The 22,277-nt window shown below is 37.7% G+C and overlaps 1 protein-coding gene across 2 annotated transcripts in view; it reads left to right on the forward strand.

Annotated features, from left to right (window-relative positions):
* TNRC6B (trinucleotide repeat containing adaptor 6B) overlaps positions 1-22,277 on the forward strand; it is a 202,723-nt gene that overhangs the window by 53,292 nt on the left and 127,154 nt on the right. For both annotated transcript variants that reach the window (XM_080659686.1, XM_080659688.1), the window contains exons 3-4: positions 2,124-2,214; positions 8,169-8,236. In XM_080659686.1, coding sequence (XP_080515812.1) covers positions 2,170-2,214; positions 8,169-8,236 — 113 coding nt within the window. In that variant the 5' untranslated portion in view covers positions 2,124-2,169. The remainder of the gene's footprint in view (positions 1-2,123; positions 2,215-8,168; positions 8,237-22,277) is intronic.

The raw sequence follows: 22,277 nt of genomic DNA on the forward strand, positions 1-22,277 counted from the left end.
AATGCATTATCTACGAAACACAATCTCTATTTCAGTAAAGTAGCATTCGAACTTAAAGACATTTGTGAAGTAATTTGCATACCAAATCTTTCTAGATATGTTAATTGAGTGTTTCCAGTGCTATCAATTTAATTTTCATAGAAAGAGCAATTATGTTTTTGGTCTCGCAAATGCCTTTCTCTTATCTTATTTCTCAATTGGTACAGAACTCAGCCAAGGGAAAAGTAGAGTGCTGTTTATTGGGTATCTCCCAAACCCTAACACCCACTGCATGAGATTAGTCTTGGTAAACAGACAGGAAGTAAAATTTGGGGAGTAATATACATGTGGAGGGTTGAAACCAACTAGAGAAAGCCTTTTTCACTTGCTGTGAGCATCAGTCATATGTTTTACAGAGGGGATGGGCAATATCAGTTCATCCGGAAAGAGTGAATGGGAGCTGACTGAGAGAGCTTCCACTGTACCAGTTTTACATTTTACATCAGATAAATACACATTAGTTCCCCCAAATCCTCATTAGGTGAGCATATTTTTTTTAAATATATTTTATTGATATTTTACAGAGAGGAAGGGAGAGGGATAGAGAGCTAGAAACATCGATGAGAGAGAAACATCGATCAGCTGCCTCCTGCACACCTCCCACTGGGGATGTGCCCGCAACCAAGGTACATGCCCTTGACTGGAATCGAACCCGGGACCCTTCAGTCTGCAGGCCGACGCTCTATGCACTGAGCCAAACCAGTTTCGGCAATAGTAGATATTTTGATACCCTTTCCCACCCAGCTGATGAGGAAACCGATTCCCAGAACTGTCTTTTTATTTTTTTTATTTTTTTATTTCAGAGAGGGAGATAGAAATATCAATGATGAGCGAGAATCATTAATTGGCTGCCTCCTGCACACCCGCCACTGGGGATCAAGTTTCCAACCCGAGCATGTGCCCTGACTGGGAATCAAACCGTAACCTCCTGGTTCATAGGTCTTCGCTCAAACATGGAGCCATGCCCGCCGGGCAGAACTGTCTTCTTGGCCTCAGGTCTTGTGGCTGGTTAGTGAGAAGCCTGCACCAGAGCCAGATTGTCAGCCCCCACCCCCCCAAGCTGCTACATCCATAAAGAGATTTCTCTGCACATACAAAAAGTACACTATGAAGCATCTTTTTAGCTTTTATATTTTGTCGCTATGAGCCTTTTAAAGCATTTGAAACATTTAAAAATATTTGTACCTGCATGTATAATAGAGATTTTTGTGTCAGTTTTGAGTAATGATTACTCAATACTTATTTAATGAATTAATTTGAATGTTGCATAAACTTATAGTTGTTTTGGTATATTTCATTTATGAAATTTTAATAAACTTTTACTTGACTCATTTTATTCTTGGAGGAAAATTACTTTTTATTGTCATGCCCTATGAATAACCTGTTCTCTTATAAAAATAAATTAACTGACATTTAGTTTATTAAGCAAATTTTCTTAAAATAAAACAAGTAGAATCAACCATTAGAGTGGGATCGGGCCTAAACTGGCATTCAGACATCCGCCAAGGGGTTCCAGATTGGAGAGGGTGCAGGCTGGGCTGAGGGACACCTCCCTCCCCCCACCCCCCCGCCCCATGCACGAATTTTGTGCACCAGGCCTCTAGTTGGTTCAATGCTTTACTTACATAGACATCCTTTCTGACAGGTCAGTATTTGTACTGTATGAGTTACTGAAGATTTTCACTATCACTTCTGCCAAAAGAGAAATAAAAAGAAAATTGTCTAGTACTGTTCAATACTCCAATGTCTTAAACTTTTGCTAGCTAACCTCCCTCAAGGTGGGGAAAATTCCCTCTCTACTTCAGATATATGTGTATAGACGACATACACACACACACACACACACACACACACAACACACATACACGTTAAGGTCATACTTCACAGTCTATCTACAGCAGTGGTTGGCAAACTCATTAGTCAACAGAGCGGCAAACCATGGCTCGCGAGCCGCATGTGGCTCGCAAGCTGCAGTTTGCCGACCACTGGTCTACAGTATCAGTAACAGAATTTCAATCTAATCTTTGAAAAAACAAATGTCTGAACTGAATTCCTGTGTGTTTTTCTCTTCCTACCTCTTTTAGGCAGTATTAGTGTGTTTCTGCAGAGTTTTGCACAGAGTCTGTTCCCATGCAAACCAATGAGGGAGAAGTATCGGAAGAAAGCGGTTCCAAGGTCAGTGGATTGCTAAAGGTGCAAACAATACGAGTAGAAATGAAAAACAGAGGCAGTGGATGAGTGGAGTGGGTGTTTTGTTTTAGTTGAATTTGGAAATTATGTTGATTTAAGGTAGATAACCTTAGATTGAGGTTTTTTTTCTCAATATCCATTTTTGTTATGCTACATGAGAAATTTAAAACTGATTTTACCGAACTCCTAGAGAACTTAATGATTAATTTGTAGAATACCTTTTAATATTTTGTCATACAAGTTATATATACTTATTTGAAAATTAAAACAAATTTCACTTTACCTTTTAATATTTTGTTATGCAAATTATATATATACTTATTTGAAAAATTAAAACAAATCAGAAGGGTGTACAGTAAAAAGTAGAAGTATTCCTGTTGCACAGAGGCATCACTGATTACTTTTTTAAAAAAATATATTTTATTGATTTTTTACAGAGAGGAAGGGAGAGGGATAGAGAGCTAGAAACATCGATGAGAGAGAAACATCGATCAGCTGCCTCCTGCACACTCCCCGCTGGGTATGTGCCCGCAACCAAGGTACATGCCCTTGACTGGAATCGAACCTGGGACCCTTGAGTCTGCAGGCCGATGCTCTATCCACTGAGCCAAACCGGTTAGGGCCACTGATTACTTTTTACACATTTTTTTATTATAAATTTTTAAGTAGTAGCTTGTTTGGTTTTTTAAAAATTAATTTATTTATTTATTGCCAAAATAAATTATTTTGAAAGTCATTTGAAAGACAATAAGACTCAACAGATATAGATTCCAAATTCATATTCTGTCCAACCCCCATCACTGTCTCTGTCATGCCATTGGTTTGTTTTTTCAAGCTAAAGCTCAAGTGACTGTTATCACTGTCAAACCCTGTATGTAAATAGTTATCTGTGTATTTATAACGGTATGATCTGCCTCTGTGTCCTGAATCTGCTTGGCTCTTTCTCTGTTTGGTCATATGGGACCCTCAGCACCCTCACTTCACCTCCCTCCTTCTCCTTTCAATGTTGTCTCTAGTCCCTTCTGGAAGTTCCAAGGGTGTCTCACATTGTGTCCAGGCCAGTGCCCAGCACTTACAGCATTATTGGCTGCCCTGGACCCTCCTAAGGGGATTCCTTTTTTTGTCTCCCCGGCTGCTGGTAGTCTCTGTGGAAGGGCTTATTCCTTCATCAGAGTAAAAGTGGAGAGGTGTCAAAATGTCACTGGGAATGCTCAAAACATCACATTGTGTGGAAGACACCAGGCACAAAAGGTCATTTTGTGTGATTCCATTTATATGAAATAATGCAGAATAGATAAATACATTGAGATAAAACACAGCCTGGTGTTTATCAGGGGCTGTTTGGGGGAGAAGAGAAAATGAGGAATAAGTATTTACTAGGTACAGGGTTTCTAGTTGGGGTGATGGGAATGTTTTGAAACTTGATAGAGATGGTAGATATACAACATTGTGAATATACCAAATGCCACTGAATTGTTCAACTTATAATGGTTAATTTTATGTTATGTGAATTTCACATCAGTAAATTATTTTTTTGTTAATCCTCACTCAAGGACATTTTTTCCATTGATTTTTAAAGAGAGTGAAAGGGAGTGGGAGAGACAGAGGGAGAAACATCAATGTGAGAGAGATGCATCGATTGGTTGCCTTCTGCATGCGAGTGAGCCTGCAACCGCGAGATACATGCCCTTGACCGGAATCGAACCCGGGATCCTTCAGTCCCAGGCTGACACTCCATCCACTGAGTCAAACTGGTTGGGGCACATCAGTAAATTTTTATTTTTTAAAGACAGGAAAAAAATACAGTCAAATCTTTATTCTTGAATGTCTCCCATCTCAAACAATTCACTTCTCAACCTGACAACCCTTTCATGCTCATACCTGTAAGGTCAGTCACATGTCTCTCAGACGACAAACAAAGGAGAGAATGTGCACGTATGAGTCAGTTTACCAGTGTTAAAATCACAGTATATTGTGCTGTGAATATTTTCATGGTTTTTGCTTTTGTTGTTGCTTACAATTATTATTAAATTTTCATTTTTTACTGTACATTTCCTTCCCTTTTTGTTAAATTTTCATTTATATTTCATGTCCTTTTTGTTTTTAAAGTGTTCATTTATAGATTAAATATACATTAAACATGTACTGTATAAAAGAAAGGTTAAAACAGGGAATCACTTGGAGTTCTGGAATGGATTAATTCAGTTTAATGGGGAAAAGTGATTCGGTTTCAAACAACCTTCCGGAGTGAATTAAGTTCAAGAAACGAGATTCCACTGTATCTGTGAATTCCCATCAGACCAGTCCTGGCTGCCCATTGGCCTCATGCAGTGCTTCACTGAGTTTGGAGAGGCCACCCCCTTCTCTGCTCTGCTGTACTTTGTGGGCTGGCCTACGCAGAAGTACTGTTTGAGCCCCAAGTCTCAGGATCCCTCATGAAAACAGCTCTTTCAGCTTCTTTCTGAATCCTCCCTCTCTACAGTCCATGCGTTGGGGAGAGAAATAGCTATTATCCTGTTCTCTTGTTTGTTTTATTCCCATCTCACCAGAATGAAGATAAATAATAAATAAATTCATTAATTTTTTAAAAAAGCAGAAGCCTATAGACTTGCATCAGATTCATCTAGATCCTGAAGCTCATTCAGGATTAGTCAGAGTCTGGGATACACACGTACTCTAGGACTCTACTCCCAGACACACAGAGACACAGACACCCAGGACACCCAAGATACACAGACCTCAGGGTTTCTGAAGTTCCTAATTTATTAACTTACAATGAACTATAATGTTAGGAAAGGCCGGATCTTGGTTCCTCTGGTTAATACATTCTCTCCCTGGAGAGCTGAGTTGTAGTTGGAACTGGTGAGCATGTAATTAGACCAACATAGAAGGTTTTATTGTGTCATAAACTTCGTTTCCACCTTCTTTCTGAGAAAAACGGAAAAGACTGGTTTTCTTGATTTTTAAGTTATTGTATAGTTTATCAATTTAGAGTCAATTAGACTAAATAATATACATTCCACCTCAATGAGGGAGTAACCATAAAAGAGAAAGACAAAGGATCTGGGAAACAGCTGCTCTGATTTAGGAGAGAGAGCAGGGAATGCCAGAGATGAAGGGGAAGAGACATCCCTGGCAAGGTGTCAGCTAATTAGCAGCCTAGAGAGCAAACAATCCCGGTGGGAATAAGGGAAAACCCCCGAGGATGGGCTCCAGGCCTGGAATGAAATTGATAGATTATTTGAAGTGTTTCAACTGAGATAAAGGAGACTTACAGCTCTGTTGGAAAGTTTGAGGATGAATTGGTGAAAAATACATAATAAATACTAAACCAGAAATATGGAGAGAAAGTAAAAGAAGAGGAAATAGTAATTGTTAGTTCCAGGGAAAACAAAAAAATGTGCAAGAAAGGAACTTTAATTATATTGTGCCTATCAAGTGAGGCTCTGAAAGGAATCTGAGGAAAAAGAACTGCGGACTAGATGTCACTATGAGGACTCCTTGCAGGTTCACATGGAGGGAGGGAGTGCAAGAGACACTTGTGGTCTGAGACGGATTTCAGAGTTCACAGACCTGGGTGTACAGCAGTGCAGATTGATGGTGAGGCTCAGCCTTGGGTCCTGCCCATTCCTAGCTGAAGCAGGAAAGATGGTCACCTGTCTGAGACAGAGTATCGGTTTCTTTAGACTGAGTTAAGTGTGTGCTTCCTGTTGTTTCATTGCTTGCTCACGCTGTATTGTAAGTGACTGGTTTTGTTTGTCTTTACCACTAATCTGTAAGTTTTTTTATGGCAAAACTGTCGTCTTCACTATTATCTCAGCACAGCACTTAGCATGTAATATGTTGGATGAATTAATAATAGTGGAAGAAAGGTGAGAAAATGATGTAAGTTTTATGAATAACTCTACTGAAACTTGTGAAGATGAGGTCAATGAGGAGGAATGGTGGAAGTAATCAAATTAAGTCCGAAAGTGTTCAGGAAATTTGTAGAAAAAATAAATTAGGATGCAGAGAGATTGGACATGGACTTGAGGAAAACAGGAAGTGGCAATAAGGAGCAGTGATCTTTCTGAACTGTTTATTGCCTTATGAGATGATGGAGATGAAGAAAAGGTATGAACTCTGGTGAAGGAGATAGTGCCTTCTGGGAAAAATTATTTAAATTGGCAATTTAAGGAATGAGTGGGAATTTAAAGTGTACATGCTGTGGAAGACCAGGGCTTCCAAGCAAGATGGAACATTATATGTAAAGGCAGAGAGGGTGAGGAGTTTGTGTGTGCTTCATGGGTGAGTGAAGCAGGGCAGATAAAAAAAGATCACTTAGGCAAATGAATTGAACTATCTCTCAGGATAGGTGATAGAGTGCCATTGAATAATTTCAAGGAGAGTGATGTAATCAGATTTGCAATTTACCACGTCCACTTCATGAAAGTGGTTTAGAAGATGGATTGAAATGAGATAGGACTCAGGAGCACAAAGACCAATGAGAAGGCTATTATAGTAGTGAGATTTAGAGAAGCTGGCTTTAACTATGGCCGTTAAAAGCGATTAGAAGGGGTGGCGGATATGAGAGCTATTTAGGAGGTAGAAGCCACGGTACTTGGTGATTAATAGGATGTGTGGAGTTAAGGAAGCTTGGAGAATCTTGTTCGATTATAGGTTTCCTGTTGGGAATCTTAGTGAATGCTGGCACTATTCACAGAGATAGGGGATATAAAAAGGAGAGGAAATTTGAGGCAGGATGGTGTTTTGTTATGGCCTTGTTGAACCATCCAAGTGGAGAAGACTTGTATGCAAAGGAAGGCTGGAGTTAAAAATTTGGAAGCCGGTATAGGGAGGTTATTGAAGCTGTAAGCTTGTTAAATTATTTCTTCTCATCATTATTATGCTAATTAGAAATTGAGTATAGATAAGCCTTTTATTTGTTGTTTGTTTAAACTAATAAGCAGAGGCTAAGGAGAGAGGATTGTTAAAGATGAAGGATCAAGAAAATTTTACAATACAGTATAGTTTGAAAATAGTCATTTTTGTCTTTGAGAAAATGATTTAGATTTCAAGTAATTTAATACATTTAAACAATTTGTCACTTATTTTCTAACTGAAGTCTGACATTCATACAGTTAAGTGCACAAAATGCATAGTTCAGTGATTTTTTTTTCATGAATGTGTGCATTCTTATAACCAGAATCCAGATCAAGATCATCTCTAGCTTCAAATAAGGTTCCCTTGCAACATTTTAACCCTAGTTTGTTTTTTTTTTGTTTTTTTTTAATATTTTATTGATATTTTACAGAGAGGAAGGGAGAGGGATAGAGTGTCAGAAACATCGATGAGAGAGAAACATCGATCAGCTGCCTCCTGCACACCTCCCAGTGGGGATGTGCCTGCAACCAAGGTACATGCCCTTGACCGGAATCGAACCTGTGACCCCTCAGTCCGCAGGCCGACGCTCTATCCACTGAGCCAAACCGGTTTCGGCTTAACCCTAGTTTTTATTCTAGAAATTTTAGATCACTAAGTAAACTTAGGATGGGAGCATCCTCCCTCTCCTTGGCAAAGCCCTGTAAGGTGCCCAATGAGAAGTTCTTAGAGAAGAATAAAAGTCGAAACCTGGCTTTCCAACTTGGTCCAGCATAATTGCTCCCCTAAAGAAGGGTGGTGAGAAGAAGGGCCATTCTGCCATCAATGAAGTAGTGACAGTGAGGGAGAATACACCATCAACACTCAAGCGCATCCATGGAGTGGGTTTCAAGAAGCGTGCCCCTGGGGCACTCAGAGAGATCCAGACATTTGCCATGAAGGAGATGGGAACTCCAGATGTGTGCATTGACATCAGGCTCAACAAAGCTGTGTAGTCCAATGTGGTCTGCAAGGGCACTTTGGAGTGAGTTACACCATAGTTACTGGCTGCTGCTGACCTGTGGTGCTTGCCTTTGCAGGTGGAGCAGGAGGATTTTGTAATGGAAGGGCATGGCAAGACTCCACCTCCTGGTGAAGAAAGCAAACAGTGAGTCACACTTTATTTAAAAAGGGTCTTATTACAGATCGGCAAAAGCACTTTGGTTAAACATGCTGAGAGCATGTTTGCAGGGATGTATATGTTGGGCACATTATGGAACTCACCAGTTGCTTTGGCTGCTGTTAATGCATTGCTTCTATTTATAGACACTAACTGGAGGGACAAGAAAGTTGGCTTTGTAGTTTTTCATACTTGAGTAATCGGAATTTATGTTACACTTCAGCAAAGGTTTCAAGAGGATGTTCCAAATGGAACTAATTCAGTCGGGTTGATTTCCAAAGAAAGCACAAAATTGTATATCCTTTTCTTAGCAGTGTCTTTATGAAGTGATGAAATTAATGGGCTGTTTTCTTGCATTCCAAGTGTGAATTTATTTGAATAGTACTTCCTGAAATTCTTTTCCATTGAGTTATTTATATTTCTGATCTTTGTTTAAATCACAAATTGTTTCCCTAGGAATAGGATTTATAAATAATGTAACTTAGCCAAATAATTCTGAATAATTCAGGATTTCTTCCTTCCTGATTTAAAGTGATTAAGTTTTAAATCTGAAATTTGGAGTCCTCTGGGTAGCTTTTGGTGGCAATGAGTAGTTTTTTTTGCCCTCTGTTACAGACCTTGAAAAATTGTGTTGCAGAGCATACTGGTGTTCCATATGTCCTGTTAATGAAAAAGATAGTTAAGCCCTAACCGGTTTGGTTCAGTGGATAGAGCATCGACCTGTGGACTGAAGGGTCTCAGGTTCCATTCCCGTCAAGGGCACATGCCGGGTTGCAGGCTTGATCCCCTGTTTCTGTCTCTCTCTCCCTCTCCCTTCCTCTCTGAAATAAATAAAAATATATTTTAAAAAAGGATAGTTAATAGTGGCTTAAAGGACTGATATAACTACTATTTTTTATTCAGACAGTAGTCTTCTAACTTGAATGGTTCAGTGATTCATGGAATTTACTGAAAATCTGTAGAGAAATTGCATTCTCTCGCCTTTTTTATTTTCTAGAAAATAGTTTTTATTTTTGGTCTGTCTTATGAAAATTGTGTCTTTGCAGCCCTTAGGAATGAATTATGCAGAATAGCTATGCTGCCACGTGGCCAGGTTCGTTAAAGGAGAATGTTCATCTCATATTTGTTGTGAATGGAAACCAGGATATTTTCACAGCTGGTTCAATTTGCTAAGCAGGCAGTTTTAAAAATAGCTTACAGTATAAGTCCTAACTTAGCTGTATTCTGTCAAATGCACTTATATTCTGCATGGGCTGTTGGAATCTATTTATCTTTAACAAATTAGAATACCAAACATCTAGTCCCAGTGAAATTACAGGAAAACTTCAGGTATTTCTTTCTGCCCCTCTGCCCACTTCCCAAACCCTACACTTTACTCTGGTGAGAGGTCTTTATAAAAAGCATAGCTCTCGTTTGACAAGGGTTTTCTGTGCACAGAATACTTTTCCAATTACAGTGTCTCCATTGAATTCAGAGATCAGGGTAGCTAACTTGCTCATGGTAATGTAGTTTGCAATTGAAGTTAGGATTTGAACCCGGATCTTTCTGACTTTAAAGTGTTTTATAATATCTCTTAAACACAAATGCTTTGCTAACCTTGGGAGCTATGTTCCTGAAAAATACTGTGGTTAGCAAAATGCAGTTGTCAAGATCAAAGTCTCATGGATAAGAGGGAGTTGGGGGAAACAATGAAAATGGCATTAAGCCTATTTTTAAAACACAGATGAAAGTTCTATTCTCTGGAGGGTATCCATTTCTCAAACAAACCAGTCTTTATCTTTAAAAACCTGCTGCAGTAACCCCTCTCCTGAATCGGCTTCTTTAGGTATTCAGGAAACATAGCTGGGGCAGATTCTCCCACAAGTTTTATGTTATACAAACTGCACTTCTTTTGGAGAGAGTTTCAAACAGCCACAGTGGACCCGAAACGTCATGTGTTGTAGTCTTACCATTCTCCCTTGTTTGGTATTAACAAACCTTATACTGCCTTTTCACAGAGAATCCTGTTTTGTTTTTCTGGGCTTGGTCTGCAGTCATACATCGAAAGGAGAAAGCAGAACTAAATTTTCTCACCAGTTGTTTTCCCCATAGACCTACCCACCTCTTCTGTGGAAGTAGAGAACAGAGGTGCTATGTTCTTGTCTGAAGCAACAGAATAATAATAATAATAATTTTTTTTTTTTTTTGTATCTCAGAACTGTAGTCAGCAAAGGATGATTGAATGGTAGGATCTACGTTGTAGATCCTGAAAGTGACACATTGCTGAATAATTTAATGGAAATTCCCATTCATTATTTTATTTTATTTTATTTTATTTTATTTTATTTTATTTTATTTTATTTTATTTTATTTTATTTTATTTGTGTTTTGTTTTGTTTTGTTTTGTTTTGTTTTGTTTTGTTTTTATTCCTCACCCAAGGATATGTTTCTATTGATTTTCAGAGAGAGTAGGAAGAGAGAGGGAAAGACAGAAACGTCGATGTGAGAGAAACACATCGATTGGTTGCCTCTTGCTCGCGCCCTGACCACGGGTTAGGCTGAGGAGGAGCCTGCAATAGAGGTATGTGCCCTTGACCAGAATCGAACCCGGCACTCTTCAGCCGAGGGCTGACAATCTATTCACTGAGCCAAACTGGCTAGGGCCATTGTTTTATTATTTTAATTATAAAAGTAATACATGCATTGGGGGGTGAGGGCACGTATGGGAGTGGGGTGGGGAGGGGCAATGGTAAGATATGTACACATATAATACCTTAATAAAATAAATAAATAAAAGTAATACATGATTGTCATAAAACATTTAAACATTAAACGTGGATTTAGAAATAAAAGTGAGATTCTTCTTTTATGCTGTTTCCCCTAGTAATCTTTCTATTTTCTGTGTATTTTAAAACAACTAGATTTTTTCTGACATAATTCTTCTGAAATATGCTTTTTAAATTTGATACCTTTTGCAGTCTATTTCAAACAAAAATCTTATTTAATAATGTGTTTTATAGACAGTATCCCCATTTTAAGAATTGTTGATAAAATTAATTGTATCAGTTTCTATATTTCTACTCCCTTGGAATGCCTCCCCCGCCCCTTTTTAAGGGGGAATCTGTTCAGAGCTTTCATAGGAGTCATATAAGGAGATCAAAGTGTTAAAGACAGTTTTGTATTGATTCAGAGAAGAGAATGTAATTTGTGGAGTAAATACTGATCTTCATTCCCAGTTTGGTATAATATGGCTTTGTGCTTGAGGTGTTTTTTTTAAATATCTTAACTCCAATGTCTTAATTAAATGCTCTTCTCATTACATACATTCTTCCCAACTTAAAAGGTCTAGTTATAAAATGCCCTTTTGATTTTTCTGAATTATTAATTATATAGATCTTTTGTAAGTTCTAACAGTTTGTCCTTACCTTATCTTTATTTCTGTTCCTATTCTAACTCCTTAACTTACAGTTCTATTTTCCTCAAATTCATCTTATACTGAAGTTTATTCTCCCCAAATCTCTATAGTAAAGAATTCCTTTTATTAGGATACTGGAGGTCCAGTGCATGAAATTCATGCACGGGTAGGGTCCCTAGGCCTGGCCGGGGATCAGGGCCGATCGGGGCCTTCTGGCTGCCTGCCCCCTGGTGGTCAGCGCACATCATAGTGAGCGGTCGAAATCCTGGTCAATCTAACTCCTGAGGGGACAATTTGCATATTAGCCTTTTAATTATATAGGATTTTTTGTGTCATTTGACCACACAGTTTAACCATTCTTGTGGGTGCTTGTTTCAAAATTGTGTCTGGGGGGCTTAATTTGTTGGAGCGTTGTCCTGTACACCAAAAGGTTGTGGATTTGATTCCTAGTCAGGGTACTTATCTAGTTTGCAGGTTTGATCCCCAGTCGGGGTGTGTGTGGGAGGCAACCGATCAATGTTTCTCACATTGATGTTTCTCTCTATCTCTCTCTTTATCTCTCTCTCTCTCCCTCTCCCTCCTTCCTCTACCCCTCCCTGTCACTCTCTCTAGAATCAGAAAATTTTCCTCCATTGAGGATTAACATACATACATACATACATACATACATACATACATACATACATAATAAAACACATCCTTGCCCGGCTGGCGTGGCTCAGTGGTTGAGCATTGACCCATGAACCAGGAGGTCATGGTTCAATTCCCCGTCAGGGCACATGCCGAGGTTGAAGGCTCAATCCCCAGTGGGCAGCCAATCAATGATTCTCTCTTATCATTGATGTTTCTATCTCTCTCTCCCTCTCTCGTCTTTTCTGAAATCAATAAAAATATGTTATTTTAGAAAACATATCCTCAGGTGAGGATTAAAAAAAAAGATATTTCCAAATCACTCATAGATAATTATCATCAAAACATAAGCCTTGATATTTGGCCATAGGAAAGGTTGTTTTTTAAAGAATCATTATATTTTCTGCATTCACCATCAGTTTTTCACCACTGTTTTTCCTTTGAACTATTAAAATTTGTACATGTTGAAATAAACTTATTAAGAAGTACCAAACTGAATGATTGAGTAAATTCATTATTATTACACAGCAATAAGCTGGACCTCAGAAGAATAGTTCGATTTTTATATAATCTTATCAGATTGTTTTTGGGAGAAATGAAGTGAGTTTTATTTTAAAGTTAATGGGTGTTTTGAAAATGTCACAAGTAGGTTCAATAGATGATAGTTATGCTCGCGGAGTTTTTGCTGCTGGGAATTTTAGAATAACCATAAACATTTGTACTAGGTCTTTGGGAAACTTTCAGTTGCTAATAAATTTTCTAATTTGCATTTGAAGTTACTTTAAAAAATTAATTCTTTGAAAACGTATTTTCCCCCCAGGAGTCTCAGAATCATAATAAATGAGTTCTGAATCTATTTTATGAGGTTTTCCTTGGATGTCTGAGATTAATTACAATAAGAATAACTTCAGGAGATAGGTGTCATAATTGAAAATGACTACAAACTGTGTGGGTTGCTACTACTTATAGGTTAAGGTGATGACTTTAAACAACAATGAGTAGGGGGGTAGATCATCAGCTCTCAGAAAACTGCAGTTAATTTAATAAAAGTCTTGTTTATTTAGCTTATATTTTGCTTATGGACAAATAATATGCCTTTATGAAAAAACATTACTTGAAAGGCAAGATGTGTTTTTCACATTCCTTGAAATTGGTGTTTTAAGGCTTCTTTTTTGGAGATGTTATTGTTATGTAGTTGTAAAACATTTTGAAATACATAGCATGATGTAAATATAAGTAAATAAATACATGTTCAGCAGCAGTAATCTCAGGACCTGGGCTTCCCTCCTTCAACCACCAGCAGGCACCTGGGACCCAGGCTGCTTTCCTCGGACCCTGGCTTTGTCAGGAAGAACGTCCAGACGTCCAGAAGGTCATTCGGCTGTCCGGTCTAATTACCATATTACCCCTTTATTATTATAGATGAGGAAAGAAATCACAAAAATGGCAACTTTAAAAAAGTTGACAAGTACAAAATTCAGAAAATATCATTATATTTGAATTAATTCACTGTCTAAACCAGGGGTGGGCAAACTTTTTGACTCGAGGGCCACAATGGGTTCTTAAACTGGACCGGAGGGCCGGAACAAAAGCATGGATGAAATGTTTGTGTGAACTAATATAAATTCAAAGTAAAGGAGCGAAGGGGAGAGCAAGAGAACCCTCCACTCTTTCGGCTCCGCGGGCCAGATAGAACAGCCGAACGGGCCGGGTTCAGCCCGCGGGCCGTAGTTTGCCCACGGCTGGTCTAAACACATTGCTGTAAAACTACTTTCCTACATTATTTTGACTGTAGGGAAAATATATTGCCCCTTCATATTATAAAAATTCTGTGGTATTTTCTAAAAATAGAATAGATAATTCAGTGTTATCTATAACATGATTAACCAAAATATGGTTTTTATTATTGACAAACTAGAAAAGTTCCTTTCAGTTTCACAACTTCTTATTAGTAACATCATATAAATTTGTAAGATTGTTATCACCTTTGGGAAAACTACTACTAAATGTCTTTTATATATGAGCTACAAGATTTTTATATAAGAGGTGTCATTACAAGCCTTCATTTTTCTTGTACATTGACTGTACTATTTGAATTGATACACTTATGATATGATATGATATGATAGGATAGGATAGGATAGGATATATGATATATGATCTGGCCCTGCATATCTCTGTCATGATACAGAGTGATTTGTTCCAGTAACATCTTTTGTACAAAATGATGGTTAACAATAACTTGACCATACATGGAAATGGCTGAGAACCACATAAATATATTCTACTAAACCCAAAGTAAATATATCACCAATTTAACTTTCCCTTTATAGGGATTCCCAAAATGCTTGTGGCTACTCTTAATTCTATTGACTTGGGAACTCATCTTGTGGGTATAGTTAAGTGGAAAGAGGCTGTGGTTTTCCCATCTGAATTAAGATTATGATGAAAAGATCTTGCTTTCATACATTTTATAAAAATAATTGGTAATGTTGGAGAACTCACACTTCCTAATTTCAAAATATATTACAAGGCCACAGTAATCAAAACAGTGTGGTATAGGCATAAAGACAGCATACAGACGGATGGAATAGAATAGAAAGCCCAGAAATAAACCCTCACATACACTGAGTGGCCAGGTTATTATGATCTCTGAACGCATAATAATCTGGCCACTCAGTGTATATCCTATATAATAAAAGGCTAATATGCAAATTGTCCCCTCGACCAGGAGTTCGACCAGCAGACAGGCCGGCCAACTGCCCATATACCCTCCCCCGGGCCAGGCTGGCCGGACCCCACCTATGCACAAATTCATGCACCGGGCCTCTAATATATATACTGAGTGGCCAGATTATTATGCGTTCAGAGATCATAATAATCGGGCCACTCGGTGTATAAGGTCATGTGATCTTCAACAAGGGTGCTACAGAGAGTCTTTCCAACAAATGGTGTTGGGAACACTGGATACTCGCAAAATAATGAAGTTGGACCCTTATCTTATACCATATGAAAAATTAACTCAAAGTGGATTAAAGACATAAAACTATAGAACTCCTAGAAGAAAATATAGGAGAAAAACTTCATAACATTGGACTTGGTTATAGTTTTTTGGAGATGACACCAAAAGCATAGGCAAAAAAGCAAAACTAGATAATGGGACTACTTCAAATTCTAAAAAGTTTTTGTACATCAGAGGACACAGTCCATAGAGTGAAAAGGCAGCCTACAGAATGGGAGAAAATATTTGCAAATCATACATTTGGTAAGAGATTAGTATTCAGAATATATAAAGAATTACAACTCAATAACAAAAAATCAAATAACTTAATTTAAAAATGGACAAAAAACTTGAATAGACATTTCTTCAAAGATAATATATAAATGGCCAACAAGCATATGAAAAGATACTCAACCTCACTAATCATCTAAAGAAATGCAAGTCAAAACCACATTGAGACAATTTCACACCCATAAGGATGGTTACTATAAAAAAGAAAAAAAGAAAGTAACAAGTGTTGACAAGAATGTGGGGAAATTGGATCCTTTGTGCTCTGTTGTTGAGGTTATAAAATGGTGTAACTGCTATGGAAAACAGTATCGAGGTTCCTTAAAACATTAAGAATAGAACTGCCATATGATCTAGCAATCCTTCTTCTGGGTATATATTCAAAAGATTTGAAAGCAAGTTCTGGAAGAAATATTTGCATATCCATATTGATGGCAGCACTATTCACAAGAGCTAAGAGATGGAAGTAACCCAAGTGTCCATCGGCAGTTGAACAGATAAACAAAATGCAGTGTATTCATATAATGGAATATTATTCAGCCGTAAAAGGAGGAAATCCTGTCACACGCTACAACATGGATGAACCTTGAAAATACTATGCTAAGTGAAGTAAGCCAATCACAAAAAGACAAATACTGTATGATTTAACTTACATGAAGTATCTAAAGTAGTCAGATTTATATAAATAAAAAGTGGAATGTTAGTTACTGGGGGCTGGAGGGAGGGGAATAAAAGGAAGTTTTTTAATGGGTATTGAATTTCAGATTTGCAAGATGAAAAAGTTTGGAGATCTGTTTCACAACAATGTGAATGTCCTTAGCGTTACTGAACTAGACACTTAAAAATGGCTAAGATGAGTCCTGGTCGATGTGGCTCAGTTGGTTGTCCTGTGCACCAAGGGGTTGCCAGTGGGAGGCCCTGCACTTAGAGGAGACGGCAATCGATGTTTCTCTCTCCCCCTTTCCATTCCTCTCTCTTTAAAAAAATTAATTAAAAATCTTCTAATAAACGGTTAAGATTAGAAATTTCGTTATGTTTATTTTACCACAATAAAAATAGAAAAGAGATCATTTGGACACAGTATTAGGACCCCTTCTAGGGCTTGGGGAGAGCCCCATGAAAGTGAGGAGTCCTATGCTTACAGTAAGCTTCATTAGTTGCATATTGAAGCATCTGTTTTGACCAGGCTGGTTTTGTCCTCCTTTGGAGCCCAGCTTAACTGAGCTGTGCTGTCTCCGTTTTCTAATTCCTGTCTCTCATGGAGTGGACCCAGACAGTTACCAATTTATCTTACACTGTCCTGTGTATGTTTTATCTCCCAATTAGAGGATTTTAAGTGTTGTCTTTTTTTGTACCCTATAAATGTCTAGGTTCATAGTATTCATCTTTTCATTCCTTTGCTTATTCATTTGGTCATTCATTCAGCAAACATTAATTCCTCCGTAGTACTAGATTCAGAAATAAAAACCACATACCCTGCCCCACATAGTTTAGAGGGAGACGCACCAAGTAAATAGGTAACAATAGTAATAGTGTATGGCTGTGCTACCATAAAGATATGTGCTGGGTGACGGGAAGCACAGAGGACACTGGAGTCAAACTGGGGTGTCAAGGAAGGCTTATTCCAAATGCAAATTTGACTTTTGAGGCCTGGTTCTAAAGAATTTAAGACTTTTTAAAATGTTCCCTAAAGAAGGCTGCTAGCATTCTAATTTCTAAATGTAACAAGAGTGTAAATGCTAACATTTTAGTTTCCAACTACAGTCCAGAAATTTTGGGTTCTAGTTACATTGGAGATTCCATGTAGTTTTGGTTACTATTTCCACCTCCTGACTTTGTTGGCAGTAAGAACCCTGGAAAAACCTAGCTCTTATATTTATATTGTTTTCTTGTCAGCCTTCCTCCTCGCCATTGATAGTACTGAAGATGATAAGACTTAGAAAAGCCTTTGCCTTTCTTATATTCTCTACATGGCAAACTTCTACTCATTCTTTACGACTTAGTTCAAAATCTCATCTCTCCTGTGATATCTTTCTTGACTCTCCCAGCAGTTAATCCTTTGTATCCCTATAGTATAACTGTCTCATATCTCTATTTATACTTCAATTATGGTACTTACCATGCTATAATTATGGATTTACATGCCTCTGTCCTTCAAGGTGTTAACATTCAACTCTGTATCCCCCTGGGCCTGGTACTAGTATAGTATATTACATAGTTGATGCTCATAAAATAATTTTTGACTGCATGAATGGTGAGTCAAGTTTGGAGTCTTTTTTGTTAACTTTTATTTATTGATTTTAGATAGAGGAAGGGAGAGAGAGAGAGAGAAAGAGAGAAACATTGATTTGTTGTTCCGCTTATTTATGCATTCATTGGTTGCTTCTTGTATGTACTGTGACTGGAGATCTGTCTGGCAACCTTGGTGTATCAGGACAACACTAACCAACTGAACTACCTGGCCAGGGCCTGGAGTCTTGTTTTTGGAAGTGTTGATTGACCTTACTATATTTCATGGTCACAGATTGTATTCCTAACAACAACCAATTATCTGGTGATAGAATCAGTGCTAGCTTCAAAATATGTTATGTACTTCTCTCCACCTCTACCACCTCTAACTGGTTCAGGTTACCCTCCCTCACCTAGATGGTGGCAATCACCTTTCAGCTGGTCTCTCTGCTTCTCCTCTGGGTCCTCTATACTGTATTCTCCACATAGAAGCCAGGATGAGCTTTTGAAAACATAAAACTGTTGCTTCTAAAGTGGTTGTAAGACCTCCATGAGTCCTTGGAATTCTTACTTTGGGAGGTTTTAGAGACTTTGTCCCACTTTATAGGAAACATATTCAAAGGTACATCCCATATTAAATATGTGGTTTCATTTATTTATTTTTGCTATCACATGTTAAAATAATTGTACTATTTTGCTTGTGAAATTATTTGGCTACAAATAACTGACTAAATTATAATTACCTAACATTTCTTAACAGTTAACATATTTAGGAATTTTTGCAAAGTGAGAATTGTTTTCAAATGTAATGAAATTTTTTAAATGCTAAATTTATTAGTGAAGAAAGTTGCTGGGTTATATTTTGAGGACATTTAAGCATTTGTTAATTTTTATGGTTATAATTTTCTTTTTGTATTTTGGACTTGCAAATGTATTCTTTCAGGTCCTAAACATTTTCCTAGTCCCCTGAAAAGCTTATTGATCCTAGGTGTTAGATAGAGGGTGAATAATAGATAAAATGGCACTGTTCAGTCTCCTGCTTTAAAATTCTTCTGTGACTTCCCACTGCCCTTAAAATAAAATCCTTACTGTGGCCTGCAAGATCCAGTATGATTTAGCTCCTCCTACCTCCTAGGATTCATCTCATCCCTCTCTTCTCTGTTCACATGGCCTAGCCTCCTGATCATTCATCCCTCTTATTCTTTGAACACTCAAGCAGTTGCTTTTCAACTCAGCTTAAGTGCCCCTCCTGAGAAAACCCTTCCCTAACAGCCTTATCTAAAGGGAGCCTCCCTCAGTTATTTCATATCCCATCAAACTCTTCATTTTCTTCCCAGTGATTTCTTTTTCCCATGAGGATGTTGGCTACATGTGGGCAAGAACCTTTCCTATCTGGTTTATTGCTCTGTCCTCAGCACCTGCCAGAGTCAGACACATAGAAAGCACTTAGTACATACCTGTTGAACAAATGAAGAATTACGTTAATAGATTTTGTAATTTAACCATCCTTGCATTTTTGGTAAAAACACTGTATGATCATAATATGATCTTAAAACTGATAAACTCAGCCCTGGCCGGCTTGGCTCAGTGGATGGAGCATCGGCCTGCGGACTGAAGGGTCCCAGGTTTGATCCCCGGTCAGGGCACATGCCTGGGTTGCCGGCTCGGTCCCCAGTGGGGGGCATGCAGGAGGCAGCTGATCAATGATTCTCTCTCATCATTGATGTTTCTATCTCTCTCTCCCTCTTCCTTCCTCTCTGAAATCAATAAATAAATATATTTTTTAAAAAAACGGATAAATTCAATTCGCAAATATTTTAAGATTTTTGTGTCTGTCTTCACAAGTGAAGATTGGTCTATAGTTTTATTCTTTTGTACCATCTTAGTCCAGATGTGTATCAGAAATAAGTTAGCCTCATAGAAAAAATTAGGAAACTTTCCCTTTTATATCTATAAGTTTGAGAACAGGAGCGATAGATAACATGGAAAATTATCTGTTTGATAGAAGTTTGGTAGACTTCATCCAGAAAACCATTTGTACCTCCTGTAGTTTCAGTTTGAATATTTTACAAATTTCTGCAATAGGTTTTTGTTATTTTCACAACTTTTTGTTTTTTAATCCTCATTCAGAGAGATGATGGAGAGAGATACAGATAGAGGGAGAGAGTGGGAGAGACCAGAGATATGTATTGACTGTCATCCATTTTATTTAATCTTCAAGTTTATTGACACAAAGTTATGTGTAATTCTCTCACAATTAAAAAAAAATCCTCTCCAAATCTGTATAAAGCCCCCTTTCTCAGTCCTACTGTTCATTTATGACTTCTCTTTTTTTAAATTGATCATATTTTCCAAAGGATTATTTACTTTCATTTATTTATTTGTAAACAAAAAAGTTTCTGGGTTTTTTTAGCCAGTCTGCTCTTTTTTTAAAAAATGATTGCTTATGTTTTTATCATTATTAATTTCTCTTTTGGGTTTGTTTACTGGGCTTTTGAGTTAAATGTTCAGTTTATATTTTTTGGTCTGTTTCCTAATAAAAATATTTTAATAGTATATAGTGATCAAAGATACCAAGTTTGAAAAAGGACACTTATGTGAGTGTATAACTTCTGGTCTGTTTGTTTAAAAAAAGTAAATTCATTTTTTATTACTTCGTATCCTCATTTTGCAATAATATAATTTAAAAACAGAATGTAATCAATATGAAAAAATTACGATAAGTATATCACAGCGTCCAAAAATGTCTGAAAATATAGGGGAAATAGAGTACTTACTGCACTTGTTTCTTTTAGATCAGTGGTTCTCAACCTTTCTAATGCCGCGACCCTTTAATACAGTTCCTCATGTTGTGGTGACCCCCAACCATAAAATTATTTTCGTTGCTACTTCATAACTGTAATTTTGCTACTGTTATGAATCGTAATGTAAATATCGGTGTTTTCCGATGGTCTTAGGCGACCCTGCTAGCGGTTCTCAACCTGTGGGGTCGCCTAAGACCATCGGAAAACACAGATATTTACATTACAATTCATTAACAGTAGCAAAATTACAGTTATGAAGTAGCAACGAAAATAATTTTATGGTTGGGGGTCACCACAACATGAGGAACTGTATTAAAGGGTCGCGGCATTAGAAAGGTTGAGAACCACTGTTTTAGATGAACAATTGGAATAATTGCTTTAAGTTTAGAGGTATCTCACCAATAAATAAATAAAGATGTTAGGATGTTGAAGAAAAAATATCGATCATATTATTTGAAAATAGAACTACTAATATTTTGTTTTAAAATGTGTCTATGTTTCCCAACTTTGTACAGTTTGTTATTTAGCACTTACATGGTAACACATATATGCATTCATACAATAATCTCACTGGGGAATGGAGACTTAGAATTCAGTTTATAAAGAGATCGTGTCCATCACAAATTGAAACAAGGCAGCTGTACAGTCTTCATGCATTTTAACATGTTAAGCATGCTCCACGTAAGTAATCTTTCCGTAACTCATCTGGAAGGTATTGGAGGGATAAAAATAGACTAAGTATTCAAAATTTCCATCCTAGGAGTTTCCTGCTTTTGCCTACATCTCAATTGTCAGTCCAACTCCTGGCTCTTACTCCACTCAGAGCTGTACAAAGACAGTGGGAGCATTTAAGCCATAAATATTCAAGCTGTCAGATCATCTAGGCCTTGGACTCTGCCTTCCCTGAAACAGCTCCTTTCCTGTTCTTCTGTCGGAGTAAAAAGGAAGGTTGGAGACTGTATAAGGGCCCAGGAGCCAGGATGATGAATGTGGGATTTAGAAAGGGTTCATAGGTTCCTTTTTGAGGAATGTCAGGCTTACAGAATCCGTCAGTTCTTTGCTGGCTGGCATGGCAGATTACACTCGGTCAGTCTAGTTCATGTGGGAGAATCACACTGGAATCCCACCTGATCCGCTCTATGGATGGAGTCTAATAGGCACAGGTACTTTCGCTCACTGTCTATCATTTAGTTTCTTTATTTCCTCAAGCAATCCTTAAATAAATGGAGGCCAGTTTCTGGAAACTATGTGATTTTCATTCCTTATATTTGGGTGACAGATATCTTCCTTTTCAACCCAGGACTTCCAAATGGAGGTCTGGTTCATTTATTTACCTTTTTTGGGGCTCGGTATAGGGCTTCACACAGCCATTAAGGAAGATGTGGTGCTTATCCTTATACATACTGGGGAAGACCAGCAGTAAGCACATTATTTCACAAATAATAAATTGCTGTTATGACCAGTGCTATGAGGTAGTAAAAGATATTATGGAAGTGTTGAAAGGAAGGCTGGTCTAGACTGGGAAGAACAAGGAAAGTTTTCCCAGGGCAATGACTTACTTTTGAGATGACAAGGATAAGATGAACAGAACTGGGGGGGTGGGGGGAGGGGGAGAGTCATGTTTTAGATCTGAAAGGAACCTAAGATACCATCTAGTGATGTCTTATCCTTACTTTCTACAAA

This window comes from Plecotus auritus (genome assembly GCF_963455305.1).
Source record: "Plecotus auritus genome assembly, chromosome: 3".
In the NCBI taxonomy this organism is placed as follows: Eukaryota; Metazoa; Chordata; class Mammalia; order Chiroptera; family Vespertilionidae; genus Plecotus; species Plecotus auritus.